General features: G+C 36.0%; 1 protein-coding gene across 1 annotated transcript; it reads right to left on the bottom strand.

Moving 5' to 3' along the window:
• Positions 1 to 19649: 19649 nt before the first annotated feature.
• On the bottom strand, positions 19650 to 19829 carry LOC309797929 (ATP synthase subunit epsilon, mitochondrial-like; the record flags this gene model as incomplete). The annotated part of the gene is made up of 1 exon (XM_082646301.1): positions 19650 to 19829. A coding segment is annotated over one exon (180 nt), but the record flags the coding sequence as incomplete, so codon positions are not given.
• Between the last annotated feature and the right edge of the window lie 1158 nt (positions 19830 to 20987).

Genomic DNA, 20987 nt, shown 5'->3' with positions numbered 1-20987 from the left:
GCATGACTTTTTCAACCCTGGTATTAGCAAAGTCAGAATTACAAATTTGAATGTACCAATATCTATTCCTGTGACTTTACACTGGTCCATATTGCTACTAAATTGGAAGAGTGTAAGCTACTAGAAATTGAGAGCACATTTTCTTGGCATTAATTCTTTACTGTCAAAATACGCTCAATACAAATGCGACATTTGATTACTATTTCGTTGACTCATTCATTCAATAAATATTTTTAAAACTCTTTTTATATAATAGATACTGTGTGGGAAAAATGGAAATTTAAAAAATGATGCCTGGTATTGGGGTTACATAATATAAAGTGAAATAGACAAGGAGAGAAATACTTATTAGAACGTGTGGGAAGAATGGCAGTGAAAGAGGATGTGTGAGCTAATGGGAGAGAGACTGGGTTTAAATTTTAGTTCTGTGCATGTAACTGTATGCTTTGCACAAGTTACTCAGTTTCACTGAATGCCTATTTCCTCATCTGTAAAACAAAGATCCTACTTAACAAGCTTGTCATAAGGATTTGGTCCTCACTAGGCACACAGGACTTGATGTTATTATGGAATATATTATTATTATTATTATTATATATAAATTGCTATAATTGTGCAGAGTGGATCAGGAGAGACACTATTAAAATGAGATATTGGAAAGGATTTTGAAGTATGAACAGGGAAGTATCAAATGAGAAAAGAAGTAGTGTAAGTGCAGTGAATGATCAGTGCAAATATAGGTTCACTTTATTAAGCATGAAATGGTTCAATTACACATTTGGGTGGGTAGCAACTTTGTTAGTCCCGTAAAGTAGCATAAACTCAATGACTCACTCACTGACTTACCCTGACTAGAGGAAAGTCTGTGTGTGTTTGTGTGTGTGTAGCACTTTGAACTTGTTTAAACTTGGTCTTCTTCAGGAAAATAGGAAGAATGTTCTTCATAATCTAGAGGTTATATTCTTTCACAGGTGCATTACAGCACAGAGCGAAGCTCTTCTCAGGTAACAGGCAGCTACAGCAGACATTTTGTTGCACATGCACCAAAACATTAAACTTCCTTAAATTTTAACATTTTATGGATATATTGAGTAACAAATTAGGAAAAGTACTTAATGGTGCCAGAAAAATTCAACTGATAGACCTTCATACCTAAGATCAATATTTGATAATGTGCAGATAGACATGGTGAAATTTTGGCAATGAGTCTCTCAATTCTGATCCAGCATAGTGAACTTTCAGAAGCATGATGTCATGGGACATGGCTGGGATTCAGCAGATTCAGAAAAACTAAAGAAAAAAGACCTGGCTGGACTAGGATTAGTCATGTCACACTATGGGGAAGGTAATATAATCATCTCTACTTTACTCAGTAAGAATATGAAACATGGGTCATTAAATAACTTGCCCAATGTCACAACTAGTAAGTGGAAGAATCACGCTCTAGAAGGCATGTTCTTAACTACCACATAGTTAGCATAAGTTCAGTTTGCAGCACATTGTATTTGATATCTTGTTATAGATATCCAGATATACTGAGATATACAGAGTTAGAAATCTGGCTCTGGCTGTTAGGATAGATATATTATCTGGATATAGATTTGGAAGCATGAGTGTGGATGAGCTCTCACAAAAAAACAGTGTCTAGAAGGTTACACTTTTGACTGAAATAAGACACACCAGAGGAAAAAAAATGGTGTCTTTAGTATTACAGATGACACCCATGGTAGGAGGTGGAACAGCACAGGGCAATAACCAAATGCAGAAGAATTGAAATTTAGCAGCCAGGTTGAGATGGAAATGAAAAAGATGAAAAAAGTTAAATGGAACAATTTGAGAGGTAGGAAGGAAACCAGAAAAAGGAATGTTTTAGAAGTCAAGTCAAGAAAGAATATTGAGGAGTATAGGGTGGTTGACTTGTTCAATATAGCCAAAAGCAATGAGATCTAAAACGAGGCCACTGGAATTTAATAATTAGTTCTCATTGGTAAGCTTTGGTGGAGTGGAAAAGACTGAAGTCAGATTACAATGGGTTGAAGAGTGAAAGGAAGTAAGTAGAGATATTAAATTGTGGTTCCCTGGAGGTCCAGTGGTTAGGACTCGGCACTTTCACTGACTTGGGCTCAGGCTCGATCCCTGGTTGGGGAACTGAGACCCACAAGTCACGAGGCACTGCCAAAAAAAAAAAGATATTAAATAAAAACAGACTTAATTCACCTGTCTTGTACTTGTAACGTCACCCAGAAATGTTTTCATTGCTTATTTCGATATTAAGACAAAAACTTCATGTCAGCCTTGTAATGACCCCCAATGGGCATCAGCCTATTGTTGCTTATAGGTTCTAAGACTTGGGAAAGAGCCACCTGAGGTGGCTTAGAGTAGAAACCAAGGTGGTCCACAGTCCTCTCAACTCAGTCCCTCTAAATATCCCAATGGAGAGTCGATGGAGATTGCTTTACTGGGTGGAGGGAGGTTCAGGCAACTCTGAGTTTGAATCCAGCCTTGTGACTTAAAACCTCTGTGGCCTTGGGGATGTTTCTTAAGCTAAGCCTCAGGCTTCTGACCTATAAAATGGAGGGAGTGATAGTGCTTATTTCACAAGTTGTTCAGATAATCAAACGAGCTATTGCAAGCAAAGTATTTATCATTGTGTCTCACATCATTAAGTGCTTAATTAATAGTAGCTGCTATAATTATTTATTATTATTATCATCTGTACTTTCACTTAATTCCTTATGATTATGCATAGTGACTTGTCATCTGGGAAACTGACTGATTTGCTTCATAGATGTACAATAATTTAGCCGTAAATAGAGATCACTGTTGTCATCCAGCATAGACACACACACACACACAGAGTTGCAGTAATAGAAAGAGCATGGGATTTGGAGTATGACAGATAAAATCTTGAGTCTGGTTACATTGCTTTCTAGCTGTTTCATCCCTGGAAAATGTCTTATCATCCCTGGTAAGTAATTTCCACATCTGTATAATTGGAAAAATAGCACTCTTCTTAGAGGACCATTATAAAAATTGTATGAGGCAACATTTATTTGAAGGGTTTTGTACTGGCACTTATTAAGTTCAATGCAAAGATACGTTTGCATTCATTTATCTTCAGGATTAAACATGAAAAATGGGATCTTAAGTCATTTCTTCTTTTTTTTTTTTTTCAGTTGACACTTTTTTGGTTGAAGATATTTTGTTCTTTCTATTTTTTTTTCCCTGTGAAAAGTCTCTCACTAGACCCAAGGGTCAATATCTGTAGAGAGCCAGACTGTCTCATGAAAATATATAAGTGCAAACAACAAAATCACTTTCAAGAAGCTTTTATTTTGGGCGTGGGAAAAGATAACAGCTCTAAATAGATGAGCCATGTGCTTACCATCAGTGTTGGCACTGCCACTGGGATCTCCTAGGATCTGGTGGATTCAACATGTTGCTACATATTGCTCTTATTCTCACACTGTTTAAACCAGAACAAAATTTCCACTTCGGTCCTTTAATAATCTCATTTACCTAGTGGAACAACTGCTGTATACCCAATGTGCTAGGTTCCCTTCAGTAGTCTCATTTTATTGCTCTGGAACTTGATAGAATTTTAGTTTTAAATAAAATGGTTAATAATTCCTCTGGTGTATTTGAGATTTTTAAAAGTATTTTTTCAATCTAGTTTAATCTGTGTTTAATTTAATATATTAAATCTTAATTTAATATTTTATAATTTGAACTAATATATTTAAAATGCATTACATCTTAATTTTATATATTTAATCACAGTTTAATAAAGTTTCCTTTTAACATCTTAATTAAAAGGACTATTGGAAAGTAGTCATGCCTTTCAATTAAACTCCAAGCACTGTTGTCTCAGCGGGCTTCAGTATTCCATCAAGGGCTAGAAGCTGAAGTCCAGACAAGGAGGAAGAACATCAGTAGAAAAATGTAGAAATATTATTGGCATATCTTTCTGACCCTAATGATGTCTGTATTATTAAGAGCAATGCTAGTTGCTGTAACAGGCACATTCCCAAATTTCAGTGTCTTAAAACAATGGACATTATTTGCCTAATCTACCAATAGTGTTCCTGGTGCATATGTGGCTCTCCTCCAAATGGTGATTCCAGTACCCAATATTCCATCTTGTTGAGCTACCATCTTCAATATTTGTCACAAGATCTTCCAGAAGGTGAAAGAATGCTGAGGATCTCATGGGATGGGTTTTTATGAGCCATATCTAGAAGTGGCACATGTTATGTTTCTTCCTATTCAGTTGATCAGACATGACCACGCCTAACTCCAAGGGGTGACTGGGATTGTAGTTGAGCTGTGTGCAAGGGAGAGAAAGGAAACGGGCAGTTCATATTTAAGATGCTATTATTTGTATCCCAAAGTACATATAACATTAATTAGATATTTTATTTCTAGAATCATTTCTTTGCACCTAGCATGAAATTTAATCTCTGTGGAAGTTAAAAATCCCTGACTAAAAAAAAAAAAACAACAACAAACACCACACTGTTTGAGAAAGAAAGCCAACAAAGTACATGTGAAATGTTGTTATTACTTCTGTGTGTCTGAGAAACATAGCCTGCTTCCAATCAGTAATCTCTAAGCACCAAGGTAAACAAACAGCAACAAGATGTAACCACCATACAAAGTACTTTGAGGGAAATGTTCAAGGCTTTCTATGTTTGAATAACTATACTTTTGAAGGAATCAAACAGAAGGGTGTTCCAGCTCTTCAACTATTCAGTAGAGAGGCAAGTACTGATGGTTTGAAACAGAAAATACAGACATCTTAACCCACCCATCCCCCCAAAAGATAGGGTATTGTGACACAGAACCATAGATTTTCATTATGAAAGTAGCATTGAAATTTTGCTAATGAGCATATTTTGAGTGATTTGTTAAGAGCTCATGATATACAGATGACAAGCGCATTAAAAACTCTCAACATTATTAGTCACTAGTGAATTGTAAACTGAAACCACAATAAGATATCACTACACACCGTTTAGAATGGATAAAATTAAAAAGTCTGACCCTACTAAGTTCTGGTGAGGAAATGAACAAACTGGACGTCTCATCCAATGCTAGTGAATGTAAAATGGCACAATCACTTTGGAAAAATATTGGGGAATTTATTAAAAAGTACACCTACCATATGATTCAGTTATTTTTTGCCAAATTATCTTCTCAAGTGAAATAAAAGCATATGTCCACACAAAGACATGTGCATGAATGTTCACAGCAGCTTTATTTGTAATAGTCAAAAAATAGAAACAACCCAAATGTCCCATCAACAGGGCCAACAACTATGGTATACCATGCAATAGAATACTCCTTAAAAATAAAAAAAGGAATAAATATTGATACATGCTGCAGCGTGGATGAATCTCAAAATGATTATGCCAAGTGAAAGAAGCCAGGCAAAAATAATGCATACTGTATGATTCCATTTATATACAATTCTAGAAAATACAAACTAATTTACAGTGACAGAAAGCATATCACTTGTTGTCTGGGGATGGGAAAGGAAGGTTAGAATAAAGCATGACAAAAGGCTCCAGGATTCTTTTGGGAAAGTTAGATATGTTTATCTCGATTGTGGTAACGGTGTATACATAGGTCAAATCTTATCAAATTGTATACTTTAAATATGAACAGTTTATTGCTTGTCAATTATACCTCAATAAAGATGTTTTTTTAAGAAAAGTAATATTTGACATAAAGAATTCATCATATTCAGGTATTCCTGTCAAAATTCATAGCCAGGGCTTCCCTGGTGGCACAGTGGTTGAGAGTCCGTCTGCCGATGCAGGGGACATGGGTTCGTGCCCCGGTCTGGGAGGATCCCACATGCCGCGGAGCGGCTGGGCTCATGAGCCATGGCCGCTGAGCCTGCGTGTCTGGAGCCTGTGCTCCACAGCGGGAGAGGCCACAACAGTGAGAGGCCCGCATACCGAAAGAAACAAACAAAAAAGGCAAAAGACATGGACAGATACTTCGCCAAAAATAATATATAGATAGCAAATAGGCATATGACCAGATATTCAACATCATTAGTCATTAAGTAAATGGAAACAAAATCAACATGGAAATATCAGAAAACACATATTAAAATGTAATCTGACAATGTCAAGTGTTTAGTGAGAAAGTATAGAAACTAGAACTCCCATACAGTGTTTTTGAGAATATGATATAGTAAAACCACTTTGGAAAACAGTTTTGCAGTTTCTTAAAGAGTAAATATATACCCACCATATGATCTAGTCATTCCAATTGTAGGTATTTATACAAAATCAATGAAAATGTGTTCATACAAAGACTTGTACACAAAATCCATAGAAGATTTATTAGTAATATTCAAAACTGGAAACAATTCACATGTTCATCAACAGGTGATTGCATACGTGTATATGTATATATATGTGTACATATGTGATGTATTCAATTAATGGAATACTATTCAGCAATAAAAAAGAATCAACCACTGATACACACAATAACATGGATAAATCTCAAAATAATTATGCTTAGTGAAAGGAGTCAGACAAAAAAATGTACATACTTTTGTTTCTCTTTATGTAAAATTCTAGACAATGTGAACAAATCTATAGTGACAGAAATCATTCATTGTCTGAGGATAGGAGAGGGGAGAGCCAGAGGGAGGGATGAAAAAGGGGCACCAGGAAACTTTTGGGGATGATGGGTACATTCATTCTGTGATTGCACTCATGGTTTCACCGGTGTTTATGTAAGTCATGTTACATCAAATTGTACATTTTCAATATGTACATTTATTGTATGTAAATTTCACACCTCAGAAAAGCTGGTAAAGAAGGGAAGTCAGAAGAAAAAAGGCTTAGCTGGGTGCTTTATAACTTTAAGAAGCAGTGAGCTCAAGTCTATATTCCTGGTGAGTGCCTGCCGTGCCCAACTCACCATTACCAGTTGAAGGTAGACATATCTGCTTAATAGACAGTGAAGCTGAGATTATGGTTAATATTTTTTGGTGAAATCTGAGGAAGCTAACAGAATGCTTGGGAGTGGGCCAATTGGATTCCCTTGAGCAAAGCCAAGGCACAACTCAGAAATTTTTTTTCAATCTGCTCCACCTTCTAAATGAATGATTATGAATAATTTTGGATTTCTGGTGTGGAAGTATTTTGTGAAGAAACAGAGGTCCAAGGATACCAGGAAAGTGCCAGATAAATGCAGTTCTGCCACAGGAAATCTTAGAGAAATGGCAAAACTAAATGCTTGGACTCTACTGGAATTAGGATATATGCTGGGGCAAGTCAGTTCATGGAGTTGCTGTCGTGCAAGTGTCTGCAAGGAGACTAATACCAGCACCAGCTTGTTTTCTAACTAATCAGAGTCAAAGGCAGAAATGCAATGTGTTGCTTTCCCTCTCCTTTCTCAGCCCAGCGGCCTTTTGTCTTCTAACCTTCCCTCAAGGACTGATTCCTCAGGCTGAGTTGCTAGAAGAAACGAGATATCTGAAGCTCAATGGAGCAGTCCATAAAAAACCTTAAGGAAGGCCAGTTGTGAAGCGATGGAAACCATTCTGATGTTTTTCAAAACATTTCTGATTCCTCTTCCTTTAGGAGACTTGTAGAATTGTATTTCCTGCAACTGGCACAAACCCTCCCTCCCTGCCCTTTAGGGCCATGTGATTCCTTCTGACAACTAAGTTGTGAGTGTGTCATTTCTGAGCTAGAACACTTTAACTGCCCCTTGCGAGCTCTTTTCCCGTTAGCTCAGGAACTGGCAGTGCGGGAAATGGTGGCTTCTCATTCGGTCTGATCCCATAATGATTAATGAGCAGGATACCCCTTGCCTGCTTTCAGTGGCCGTTCAGCATGAGCAAGAATGAAACTTTTCTTGCTTGGAGACACTGAGATTTTAGAGTTTTTTGTTACCACTGCACAATCCTAGCTATCCTGGATCATTGTTTCAAAAGAACTTGAATTTGGTAAGTTACAGATACTGATTTTCTTGCTTTAAGGTCCTCTGTGGTAAGACATGGACTGAAGTAGAAGTAATGGTTGCTAGAGGCAAATTGATCCCAAGTCCAGAGTCAGCGTCTAGGATTTTCTGCATTAATTGGCTTAGAATATGGAAAATGACTTCATTAATACAGGAAATAGTCCAAAATTATTCCATTATAATATTTGCATTGAATTCTACATATTCAGCCATAGAAATAATAAATCACTTTCTTCTATACCTAAAATTTGGTCAAGAAACATGTAGCAACAAAGATGATGTGGGCTGCTAAACATTAAATGTGCAAAGTTTACATGAACTGACATGAACTGAATCACCTGTGGCTAAATTTAAAACAAAGATTGTACCTCCTAAAGAAGATAAAGTGAATGCTTCCTAAAGAAGATAAAGTGAATGCTCAGTCTTAAGAATAAGGTAGCTGTCTTAAGATAAGAAGAAGACTACTATGACAGCTGCCCAAGCAAATCGCAGCACATCTTCTAAATTTTAGCAACACATCTTTTAAATTTTTGGCTCACCCAAATGTAGTAGTTAATTCTAAATACATGGAATATTTCATAAAGATACCTGAGTTGTTTTTTTTTTTCTATCCCTCACTGAGGCAAGATGTTACAAATGTTCCTTTCAATAATTTGATAGACTCAAGCTTTGAGCCAGAGAGAGCATCTGTTGGAAAACATGGTAATATTTTTCCTATTTATGGCTCTTTTCAGTCTAAACCACAACCTCATTTCTGTTGTGAACACCCATCCTTTGAAAGCACAGAAATCACAATAATGAGATTTTGGAAAAAAGGAATTGTGGAAATCACTCAACACCTCCCAGCAATGGGAAATACTTCCCTCTATCCACTAAATCCAGAAACTCTTTTCATAAACAATTCTATGGATTTGGCCCCCACCATGGCTCCTCCAAAGGGGGAGGCTGAGACACCAAGCCAGAAATGAACTTAAAGAACACACATGAGTCACTGCATTTAGAGAGCATTTCAATACCAGAGAAGTTATTGACTGAACCAAAACCACCAAGTGTTCCACCTCAGAAAGATTAATAACTGACAACAAAAGTGATGTTCCAGAAATTAGACTAGACATGTATGATAAGGACAGAAAACTAAATAGAAGACCATGCATGTTTCTAATCCTCTTAATGTTGCTCAGCTATCAACATCCAATAACTTGGGGAAAAAATAGATTTTTTGCTTTTTCATAGCTTGAAAGAATTTCCACGTTCATGAAGTTGTTTTTCTCATCACTTACAGTTTAAGAACTTATAATAACTAAGCCAGAAAGAGGCAAAAACAAAATACATCTGCCTATTATCTAAAATTATGGGATCATAGATATGCTTATGACTATTTAGCAACTTCTGAAAAATAATGACTAGCTTCTATAAATACTGCTGTCATTCATCTGGATATCAGGGTCTGGTAACTCTAAGTGCAATGACTACATGCCATAGTATCTTCACCAGAGGAGAATTCTGCACATTCCTCTACATAGGGGGTCAGAAGTGGAGCTCTGAATGTTTGCAGGAAGTATAAGTGACTTCATATCTTAGATAAAGGGGAAGAGAGACAAAGAAATAAGGGGGATACAAATTGTGAAAGGCCAAGAAGAAGAGTGAGTGATCAAAGAGTTTAGATGATGTCATATTTTTTCTATATGGAAATGTCTAAAGTCAGGGATCCAGGCTGCAAACTATTATGGTCTCTTAATTGATTCCCTGCTTTCACTCTTTTCTACCCTATCATCCACTACTTCATACCCTGACCCAAAATATTGACACCTTCTACAATCAGCAACCAAAGTAATCTCCTAAAATTATATGTTATATCACATTACTTTTTCGCTGAAAACCTTCCAGTGACTCCCTACTAAAAATAAAATAGAATTTACCTTACAATACTCTAGGATACTGAAATTAATTTGACCCCTGGATATTGGGCCTTCCTCAATTTCTATTACTCTTTCCTTTGTTCATTAAGCTCCCATTACAATGACTTCCTTTCCAATCCTGGAACACACCAAACTGGTCCTTTTTATGGACTGTTGTCCTTGATGGTTACTTGTAGCTGAGTTTTCCTCCAAATGTTCACAGTCATTATTTCGTCTTTCTCATAAAGAAGTTCTCAGTTCAAATCTTATCTCTTCAGGAAGAGCTCTCTACAGGTTAAATTCTCCCTAATCATTCTCTGTCACAGAAACATTTCTATATTTTTGGTCATAATTATCACTATTTTAATTCTTATTTGTTTATTTTTTTTTTTGCCTCTTTTAATCTGTCCTCACTCTAGGTCTAAAATAAAAGTTCTGTGATGGTACAAATCTGGATTGTCTTTTACCATTACCCAGCTCATAGGAAAGTGCCTCTCACACCATAGATACACAATAATTTTTTTTTAATTAATCTAAACATCTTTTGTTCAAGTTGTGTTCAGGGAAAACTACTGAAATCTAGCTCAGCATAAAATGAGTTGAGAAATTAATGAAACAGCAAACTAAGGAAATAGAACATTTCATTAGGGAAAAGTAATTGTCTTTCTTGTTACAGCTTGGTTACATGTAGGACTTTCTGTTGCATGTTTTCCCCATTTGAGGATCAAAGAAAATTAAATACACATACAATAAAACAAATTGGCAATTTTTAAAAACACTGCCTTTGTAGAGAGTGACAAGCTGAAAAAAAGGTATTCTTATATGCACGCAGAATTATAACTCACATTTGTGAAGAGTTTTCACTCTGTGTTTTTCTAAGAAAGACTTACCAACCTCATCATAAATGCCACTGGTTCATTTAAGCCAGTTGTATGTAGTGATCATGTTGGAGGCAGAAAACTTGAAGCTTGGGTATTAGTGAGGCCACAGTTGGAGTCTCATTTAATTTCACCTACAGCAAAACCTATTTGTCTGGCCATCAGCGTGGCCCTTGAATTTTGGCCAACTGTGTACGAAAGGCATCTCCTTTCTCACAGAAAAGGGATCATGCCAAGGAAGGCAGACAAGTTTCTAGTGATCCATAACACTGACATAGACATCCTGCTGATAAATTAGTATCATGTTCTTGGACAAAAGTCAAAATTTGTGTTATTGCAAAGACAAATACCTATTACTTTACATAGTAGATATAGAGGTCTTAAAAGAATACACATTTTGGAAATAATGCTGTCTTTTAAAAATATTAAAGAAGACAATTACTTACAAGAAAATTTTAGGGAATTCTTTCCCAAAAGAAATAGGTATTTTGTAAAATGGGCAGGGTTGTTTAAATGATCCTTGACTGGATCAGGTTTGCTCAGAAATTAGGTGAGGCTGATTATACTGGAATCAGCACCTGCAGCTTAACAAAAATAAGAAGAGCAGATGGCCTTAAAACATGATCTGTTAGAATCTTTTTAATGATTAGATTCTATTACTGACATACATAAATATGTGAAAATGCACTTTGTTATAGATGTAATTTATGCTTATACATTCTAAAGTTTATTTTGACTTAGCATCATGAGAGAGGGATAGAGAGGGTACCCCATCCCATGCCATGTATTTAAAGGGCCCCACTTTGGCCCTCATCTGGCTATGTTCCTCCCCATAGGTGAGGGGCCCTAGGTTCCAAAGGTATGTTCTCATCCATAACCCATGTACTCCTTTCGAGATTATTCTACACATTCTGGGGTCCCTAAATTTCCAGCCCAAATGTCACTGAGATTGTTTCCAAGGCCTGTGTGAGTCTTCCAAAGTCTGTCTTCCTAAAGGCAGAACAAGTGATTGCTGGTGAATTCCACCCTAGATATTGAGGATGTAGATAAACATGGAACGGCTGGCTGGAATATCCTGATGTATGGATGTAAGATCTCTTTGAGTGTGACAGACAGCTGGAGGTGAAAAGAAAAAGCCCATCAAAGTGGGCCTGGATACTGGGATTGGGCAGGTTCATTCTACTCTGTCATGTTCTGATGAGGAACTAGCCTTTCCAGTTTTAATAAAGATTTGTTTGTCAAGGTGGAATGCTAGAGCATATTTTATACAATAGTTTCATAACATGTCATAACTTTTAAATATTTAAACATATGATATGGGAGCCTCCATGTGTATTCTTGCCTCAGGGCTTGCAAATATCAGGAGGAGGTCTGTCAGAGTATGTACTATGTTCAGAACTGTATTAGAAACTGAGCTTTAAGAGTATTTGTGTATCTGACATTAGGTTGCTGTGTGTCTCCTCCCAGAGCTGGAAGTCTGCACTCTGGTGTATCCAGACTGATGTAATTGAGGGCAGACTTAGTGTTCTGCTCACCTCTCCTTGGTATAGAGATACCTGTGAAAAGTGCATGTGGCTGCCTGAGAGGGAAATGGATATGCCAGAGAGTGACCTGGGGGCCCCAAAGAAGCCTTGTGTGTTGGGATAGATTCCATTATTTAAAAATACTTACTGTTCCTCCTTGGTAGGACATTGTAGTTCTGCAACCATTGAAATCAGACTTGGCCCTGTGACTTCCTCTGTCAATGAGATGTAAATGGAAGTAATATGAGCACTTTCTGGCAGAATCTTTATGATCCATTACATGGCTCCACCATCTCTCTACTACAAGATCAACCAAGTCCTTGATAGGAGCCACTCCTTCAAAATATCCTGTAATAAAGACTGACATTGAGTGGAACTGCTATGACCTTCAATGAATATGCAGCCCAAAGAAGAAATAAATCTTTGCTGTTATAAGTTATTGTGACTTGGGTATTATTTGTTACTGTTGCATAACTTAACCAGAAATAAAGGTGAGTATAATGAAGACACACTATGTGAACTTATTAACTGGAGGCCACAAGGATCATGGGTGTCAGCAGCAGATGCCAGTGCACAAGGATGGGTATGAGTTTAACATGTTATACAACAGTGGAGAACAGCAAGAAAAGAGGACAACAGGTGGGCATGTGGACCAGACACCCCTGACCCGATTCCTGGACTATAATTGAGCATCAGAGATGAGGAACTGCAAAAGCAACAGGTGTAAAAACTTTAACTGAGTCAAAAATCTGAATTGAATTCATTTTAAAACCAGATGTGACTGTTACCTTGAACTGATAGGAAATTTGCCAATACCTGGCTTAAAGGCTGCAGAGCTATGTTAACTTTAATTTTTTAAGGAAATAACTACTACATTTTTGCAAATCCAACTTTGAGACTGCAAACTTGAACCTATTACAATAATAGTCTATAGGTAATATTTCTGAGCCCTTAGAAGTTGCAACACCTAATGAAGAGGTTCTATCATCATCTCAGTTTTATCGAGGAGTAAACTGAGGTGCATGTGACTGTTCCTTTGCCCAGTCTCACAGCCCAAGCCCACAAGCCCAATAATATCATGCCTCCTACCTACCCATCATGTCTATGTCCTAATCTACTGAACCCTGAGCATAGCCTGTGTGAGGCTTGGTAGTGGACATATAATGTCACCGCCATCCAGTTGGCCGAATTTTTCATGTGGGGATGCAAGATAGAGGTGGAGGGAGAACATAATAATCACCCCTTACATTTGTGTAATGCTCTCATCTTGTCTCATTTATAATAATGCATATTTATCAAGTAAGCAAGGTAGAGGTTACCGCTTACATTTGATAAAGTAGGAAATACATTAAATAGCCTACTCAGAACCAACTACCTCTGCTAGGGGCTGAGGACAGGAGCACAGAACATGTTCCTAAGAATCACATAATTCCCCAAACTCCCAGTGACTCAAGAAAGGGGTCGTATTTTCTCTATTTTAAGATCACAAACAAAGATATTACAATATTCACAGAACTAAGAGAGATTATGTAATTTCCATTTTAAATAGCAGTTAAAAATCCTACGAGGAGGGCTTCCCTGGTGGCGCAGTGGTTGGGAGTCTGCCTGCCGATGCGGGGTGGGGGGGGCCGGGTTCGTGCCCCGGTCCGGGAGGATCCCACGTGCCACGGAGAGGCTGGGCCTGTGGGCCGTGGCCGCTGAGCCTGCGCGTCCGGAGCCTGTGCTCCGCGGCGGGAGGGGCCACGGAGGCGGGAGGCCCACATACCTCAAAAAAAAAAAAAAAATCCTACGAGGAAAATGTGTGGACAACTCTGTAATAAATGTTTGACTGAAAAATTTTTATGAAATACTGAATCAAGGCTTGGAAGTAAGTAGGTTGGTATAGATTAAACAGGACCATTGTTGAGATGACTCCTGAATCTAACTGTGAATCTAACTGCTAGCCATCTCTCTCTAGAGCTTCAGATCTGCATTTCCAAAAGTTTTGTCCGTTAACTCTACCTGGATACCTTGTCAGCCCTTTAAATAAATTCATCCCATCTTCTTCCCACAACCTGCTCTTGGTCCCGACTTCCTCAGTTCTATAATATTAGCAGAATTCTCTCAGCTACACATTACAAGTGCCTCAGGGTTATCTTTAAATCTTCACAGCATTTAGTTACTTGTCTTTAGATTCTATCTCTTCCATTTGTACAAAAAGCCATTCCTTTCTTTCCAATCTTACTGACACCAGACTAGTTCAAGCCTTCATTAATTCTCTTCTGGATCATTAAAATAATCTCTTGGCAGATCTGGACAGCTATAACTCCTTACTCTAGAAGTGCATATTTATTATTACTGGGCTAATTATGTTTCTAACCACAACTGTAACACTACCATGCTCTTTTTTAAACCTAATCAGATTTCCATTGTTTGTGGAATTAAATACCAATTTTTGTTTCCAAATTTAAATTCAAGAATGGGAATAATACTTCTTTAACATAATGATAAAGTTTCTTTTTCTGCATTGCATGTATTATCATCTCTAGTGAAAGTGAGCTACTTATTTTATAAGATGCCCTATAGTTTCCCACTTCTACTCCTTTTGTTCTTGCTTCTATAATTGGAAATCCTTTTTCCATGTCTACCATAAATTATTCCACCTTCAGGAAGGTATCCCTGCTCCTCTCAGGAAGACTTAATATTATCTTCTGGTAATATGAGAGATTTACCTTCATAAGTCATTGCTGATACAATCGCAATTGATATTATCCTCATATAATCATGACTGACATATAAGAAGTTTATTTTTAAATCAATCATGTGAAATATAGCTATAAATATAAATAGCATGCATTCGAACTTTGCTTTATCATTTAGGCCTAAAGCCCACATAATACTGTTAGGTCCTAGAGAAGAGAGGTTTTTTTTTCACCATTTTATTCTATGTAATATTTTATACCTAGATTTTATGTGAGAGACACTTAAAAACTATTTATTGAGGTGAATTAAAAAACATTACCCTAAAATTGTGGTATAATTTCTAACTGCCCCAGATATAATTGAAATTATTACGTTACCCGCTGCCAATAAAAACATGAAGTAAAGAGACTGGGACTACTGAGGAATAAAACTGCACTACTTCATTATTTTTAAAATATATATTCTGCATTAATAATGAAAAGACAATATTGATTTTGGATATAATCTTATAAGGGGGATGATTAAGAATTACAGAAGCCTTTTGTTCTTGTTGGTTTCCTATGACTCTCATGAAAATTTGAAACGGTGTTTTATTATCCTCAAATCATTTATAGAGGCTTACATAAATTTTAAGGCTGGAGCCCTGCCCAGCATAGCACCAAGATCAAAGGCTTATTTTCTAGTAAATTAGAATCCAAATCTTTATACCACAAATTTACAAATTTATGGAAGTATTAGCCATGAAATAATCTGTCATCTGGTCATTAGGTTTCAACACTGAAAAACTTAAACTGGGTAAAAAATAAAGTTGATTAGGGTATCAGAAAATAGATCTATGAGTGACTATGGAATCTATGATTCCAATTACATTTAGACTTTGGATATGTTTATAGAGTGAACTGTAACTGTCCACAAAGCTCTGTTTAAGAAAGCAGTGTATTCCTTAGGTTATATCTTAGTTCAAAAGCCACAATATTTAATGAATATGTTGTCAAAATTGATCAACGTTTAAAATGCACTTATACTACAACTGAAAGTAAAAAGATACTATGGGTATAAGTCAGCCATCAGAAGGGTATAACTGATTGGGGATGAGAAGTAAGAGTGTTATGTAACAGGGAACCCCTGTAGGAAGAAAGACCAAAATTCAATGGCTGCGCTGAGGACATAAAAGAGCAGGCAGGTCAGGGATAGTTCAAACAAGGACATGAGCTGAAGTCCATCCTGGGGAAGTGCTCTGTACAACACAGCACCAGTTACTGTACAGTGATTGTGGTGATTGTACTGCATGATAATCAGTGTTGCCTTCTGTAGTAGTCTTTAAATATTTTAGCTCCTTCAAGAAATCCACTGAAAATTCTACAATTAGAAAATGTTCCATTAACACAAAATAGCTGAGAAACACTGCCTTAGTCACTTATGTAACTGCCAATAAAATATTTCATAATCAGATTTTAAATCATTGCAGAAAGAAGAGCCTGTAGACCTTATCTGGTTGGATTTTTAGGTTTGCCTTTGGACATAAACTGCTAAGTATGCTTAAAGAAAAATTTGGTATAGACAAAAAATCTTTAGATGTTCTTACTATTTGCTGAAATATTAAAATATTACAGTAAACTATTTTATTTTATTAGAAAAGGTGGTTTTGTGGAAATTGTAATTTTCAAATGCTTGCTCTATAATAAGAAATAAATGTGTTATTTAGCATTGTGCTAATTAGGATACACAAATTTTTTAACTGTTGAGATTATTAAAAAATAGTTGAGTGCTTCTTAGTGAAAACTATCTTAAAATTGTTTTCTGGTGTTAATAATTGCCTGTCAATAGAGAGTAAGACTCTTTGGAGATGATAAGATACAGGGAACAGAGAGCGGGAGATATATTTGGCTATTTGTATGTGGCAAAAATAAACACCGGTATATTTTTCAGTGAGGTATTTGTCCTCATCAGAAGAGTTAAAGCTGTTTCTAGGCTATGTTGATAAAAACATTGAAAACACTAATTCAATTCAACATAGTACAATCTTGAATACAGAACTATATAACAAATTCAGTATAGGATCTTGGTGAAACTGAATACAAGTTGTTTTAATGTTCCTGAGGCAAACAACAGAATTCAAGGAGAATGATTCATTTAAGTAAAAGTCCATAGTAACATAAAAATATAATGTCATTTAAAAGTTGAATAACCATGATACACATCCTTCAAAACCCATCTTCTCAATAAAGACTTTCACCACTATATGGGTCCTCAAAGACTATATGAGATGAAAAATATTATTCTAAACCAAGATGTCAATAGTTGCAAGTAACTTCTTACTAATAACAAAAATCAGAAAAGCTTAAAAATGATATACTTTAAGAAGAAAAAAGTTATTTGGGGATATTCAAATTTATTTTTGTACTCATAATGCTCTCATTCACTAATATGTGGAGAACTTTATTTTATACATTTATGTATATATATACATATATATATATATATATATATACACACACACACACACACATATATATAAACTTAAAGAATGTGAAAGTTTTAGTGAGTGAATTAGGAATTGTGTATCGTCCACAATATTTACTCATTGGAATGTCCAGCCTGGTGAAATCACTATGTGTTTCATGAAAAGAAGCTGAGAAACACTGGTATAGACAGACAGTTTTTGTTTGTGAAGGTAAACTATCTATTTTTCAACTAAACTGTAAATTTTTCCAGGGAAAGATACATGACTTTGATTTATTTCAATATCAAGTATAGTGTTAAGCACATAGCAGTCTTTTAAGAAACACAATAGAACCAGATCAGCTAATACAGTTATTTGTTAATTACTACTAGAAAAGCTGAATTACAAATAACTTATTTTACAAGCCTGAGGGGGAAAAACATGGTTAGATAATACTGGAAAATAACAGGAGGTGCTAAAATCTGAGAAAAGCTTCTGGGACGTTATGAAAAAAATAGAAATGTGAATTTGATGAATAATTGTAAAATGAAATTGGTAAATATAAGTTGCCTGAAAAAATGTTCCCAGAAAACATTTAGACTAAAAATTAGGCTAAGTTGAGAGTAATGGTGATTATTTGCAATTATATATATACTTCTCCAATATAATTAAAAAATACCTATTCATGTAATAAAACAGAAATTGATGGGCTGAAACTATATGAAGCAGCAGAGTATAGCTGTTAAGGACACAAATTCTAAAGCCCAATAGCCAGGGTGTGAAAACTAGTGCTACTTCCTATCTGTGTGACTATAGGGTAAGTTATGCTAAAACACTCCATCTCTTTGTGACTCATTTCTCCTCATTAGTAAAGTGGTGGTAGCAATCGTATTTGGCTCACTGATGTGCTGTGAGGTTCACATTAGTTGATAAATAGGAAAGCATATAGAAGAGAGCTAGGCACATAAGCTCTGTATAATGTTTGCCATTATGAATATCATTTTGCGTCATTCTTCACTTAGCATTATACCAGTGACTGAAAGAAGTACTTAACAAGTGGATACACATATGTGCACACACACACACACGTTAACCATAGCATTTTAATTAGGAGAAATGACATTATCAAAGTAAAGTATACATTTTAAGATCTTATCTAAAAAGTCAATGCTAATAAGATATATAGAGAGAGCACTGAATTTTCTTTCACTTGATGCATAAATTTTGTAAGAAAATAAAATATTCATCTAGTGAATATCACTTGATTGAATATTATTTTGACTATTATATATTTTTTAAATTTTAGAGATATACTCTTCCTTAAAATGTGTTTTTGAAAATAACATTTGTCTATTTTCTTTTCACCTTAACAATCACCTTTTTAAATCAGTATGTGATCTAACACATATATCTTTCTTTTTTTTAATTGATTTTTATTGGAGTATGGTTGCTTTACAATGTTGTGTTAGTTTCTTCTATGTAGCAAAGTGAATCAGTTATACGTATACATATATACACTCTTTCTTAGATTTCCTTTCCATTTAGGTCACCACAGAGCACTGAGTAGAGTTCCCTGTGCTATACAGTAGGTTCTCATTAGTTATCTATTTTATACATAGTAGTGTATATATCATACATCTTTCTTTTATTCCAAATCATCTCTGAGGGAAATTGATAATTGTTAACATAAGTGTGTATGTGTGCTTATATTTACTTGAAAATATGCATTTTTACACATGTTACCTTAGGACAAACACCAAAATATTAGCAGAGGTTAACTCTGAAAGAAGAGATTAAACATGATTTTTCCCGTTTTGGAGTTCTTTTGTGTTTTTCTTACATTCCAAAATATGTATTATAATCTTGGATTTCTTCCATAATATAGAAAAATGTTACGTTTTAGAAAATAGTAGTTGTTGTCAAACCCATAGTTCATTCAGTCTAAGGTTTTCAGAAAACAGATATGGCTGCAAAGCTTGATCAACATCAAAGAGAGGAATATTTTCTCAAAGTCTTAATTTCATTTATTATGTTTTCTTGTATCATACATTTATTTAAACATATGGGAAATGATATATTTTTTGAGACTTACTTCAAATTATTGGCAATGTCAATCTATGAAAAAGACAGGTATTTTTTTCCCCCATGAAGTGAGATCGTTTTCAATCTGCCATAACATGTGCCCACACATCTTCACTCTGAAAATGTAGTATTCAAGCTAAATCAGGGCAGATTATTCCTTTTTGACTTTTACAGCTGTTATGTTGCTGCCAGAAGTCTTCTCGGCATTTGCTTTGAATTCTGTCTTCAGTGCATCTCTCACTGCTTTTGCACAGATCTGGGAACACCCGAGGTAGCTGAGTCTAACCTGTCGCCAATATGCCACTGTGATGTTGTGAGAGTGGAGTCCCTCCTGCCGAATCGCAAAGATGAGGTCAATGTCAGCTCAGTGTGCAGCCTACCTTGGGAAATGATATTGTTAGTTTGCAGTAATACTTGAATATATAAAATAAAGGCTATAAAGCACTTGGGGAAATTTAGTATGTTAATTTCATGTTATACTTTTTATTGTGTAATATTAGTAATGAATTCCATTAGTTTCATAAGTATGCTGCCGATCGGGTCAAGAGATCTAGTTTGTTTGAAACTTAACTCACATTTTTACCCTTTATGCTTTCATATTCCAAGATTTGGTGATGTTAGAGAAGATAGGCATTAGCCCCTCATAGACAATTTCCTTTTACATGGAGAGTGCCCAATCTGTTTATTAATTGGCCCACTTGACTGTTAATTCTCAAGGGGGCTGGAACTATGTTTTGTTCACTCTTATATACCTGTCAATTGGTCCTGTGCAAGGCATTTAACACTGACTTGATAGAATGGAAGTTTCCATGTGTTAGCTTTCTTGATGTTTGCCCACAAAAACCTGATCTGTCCAAAGTCATCCACATCTCAATTAATAACATCTCTATCCTGCTGTAGTCTCTTGGGCTATAACCTGTGGATTTATCCTTAATTCCAATCTTTTCCCATATCCTAACCATCTCTATATCCAAAACGTATTCAGAATCCGACTTCTCATTGCATTCACTATGGTCTCAGACTTCTCCACTCTCATTTGGATTATTACAATAACATCTTGATTTCCTGCTTCCATTCCTCTATGCTTGAATTCTATTTACTCTAGTGCAGCCAGAATCATTTTCTTAAAATGGAAATTAGTCCACATCCTCCTTTTTCAAAATAATTAACAGCTCCTATTTCACTGAGTAAAAAGCCAATGGCACACAAAGTTCTACCCAGTCTTGCCCTGAACCTCTCTGACTTTTCCACCTACTATTCTCCCCAACACCCTCCTCTCCAGCCATCTGGTCTCTTTGCTCTGAGTGAAGGCTGCAGGAGCCTTAGAAACATTGCACTCTATCTGAATATCCATAAGACTAAATCCCTCACCTCAAGATTTCACTCACTTGTCATTTTCTCATTGGGGCTTACCTTACCATCCTATTCAAAATTTCAACCTCCAACTCATTGCTTGCCCCCTTGGTTCCCTTTTTCTTGTTCAATTTTT

This window comes from Mesoplodon mirus, assembly GCF_964341445.2.
Source record: "Mesoplodon mirus genome assembly, contig: HAP1_SCAFFOLD_1247, whole genome shotgun sequence".
Taxonomy (NCBI): domain Eukaryota; kingdom Metazoa; phylum Chordata; class Mammalia; order Artiodactyla; family Ziphiidae; genus Mesoplodon; species Mesoplodon mirus.
This window is presented reverse-complemented; position numbering and strand designations above follow the sequence as displayed.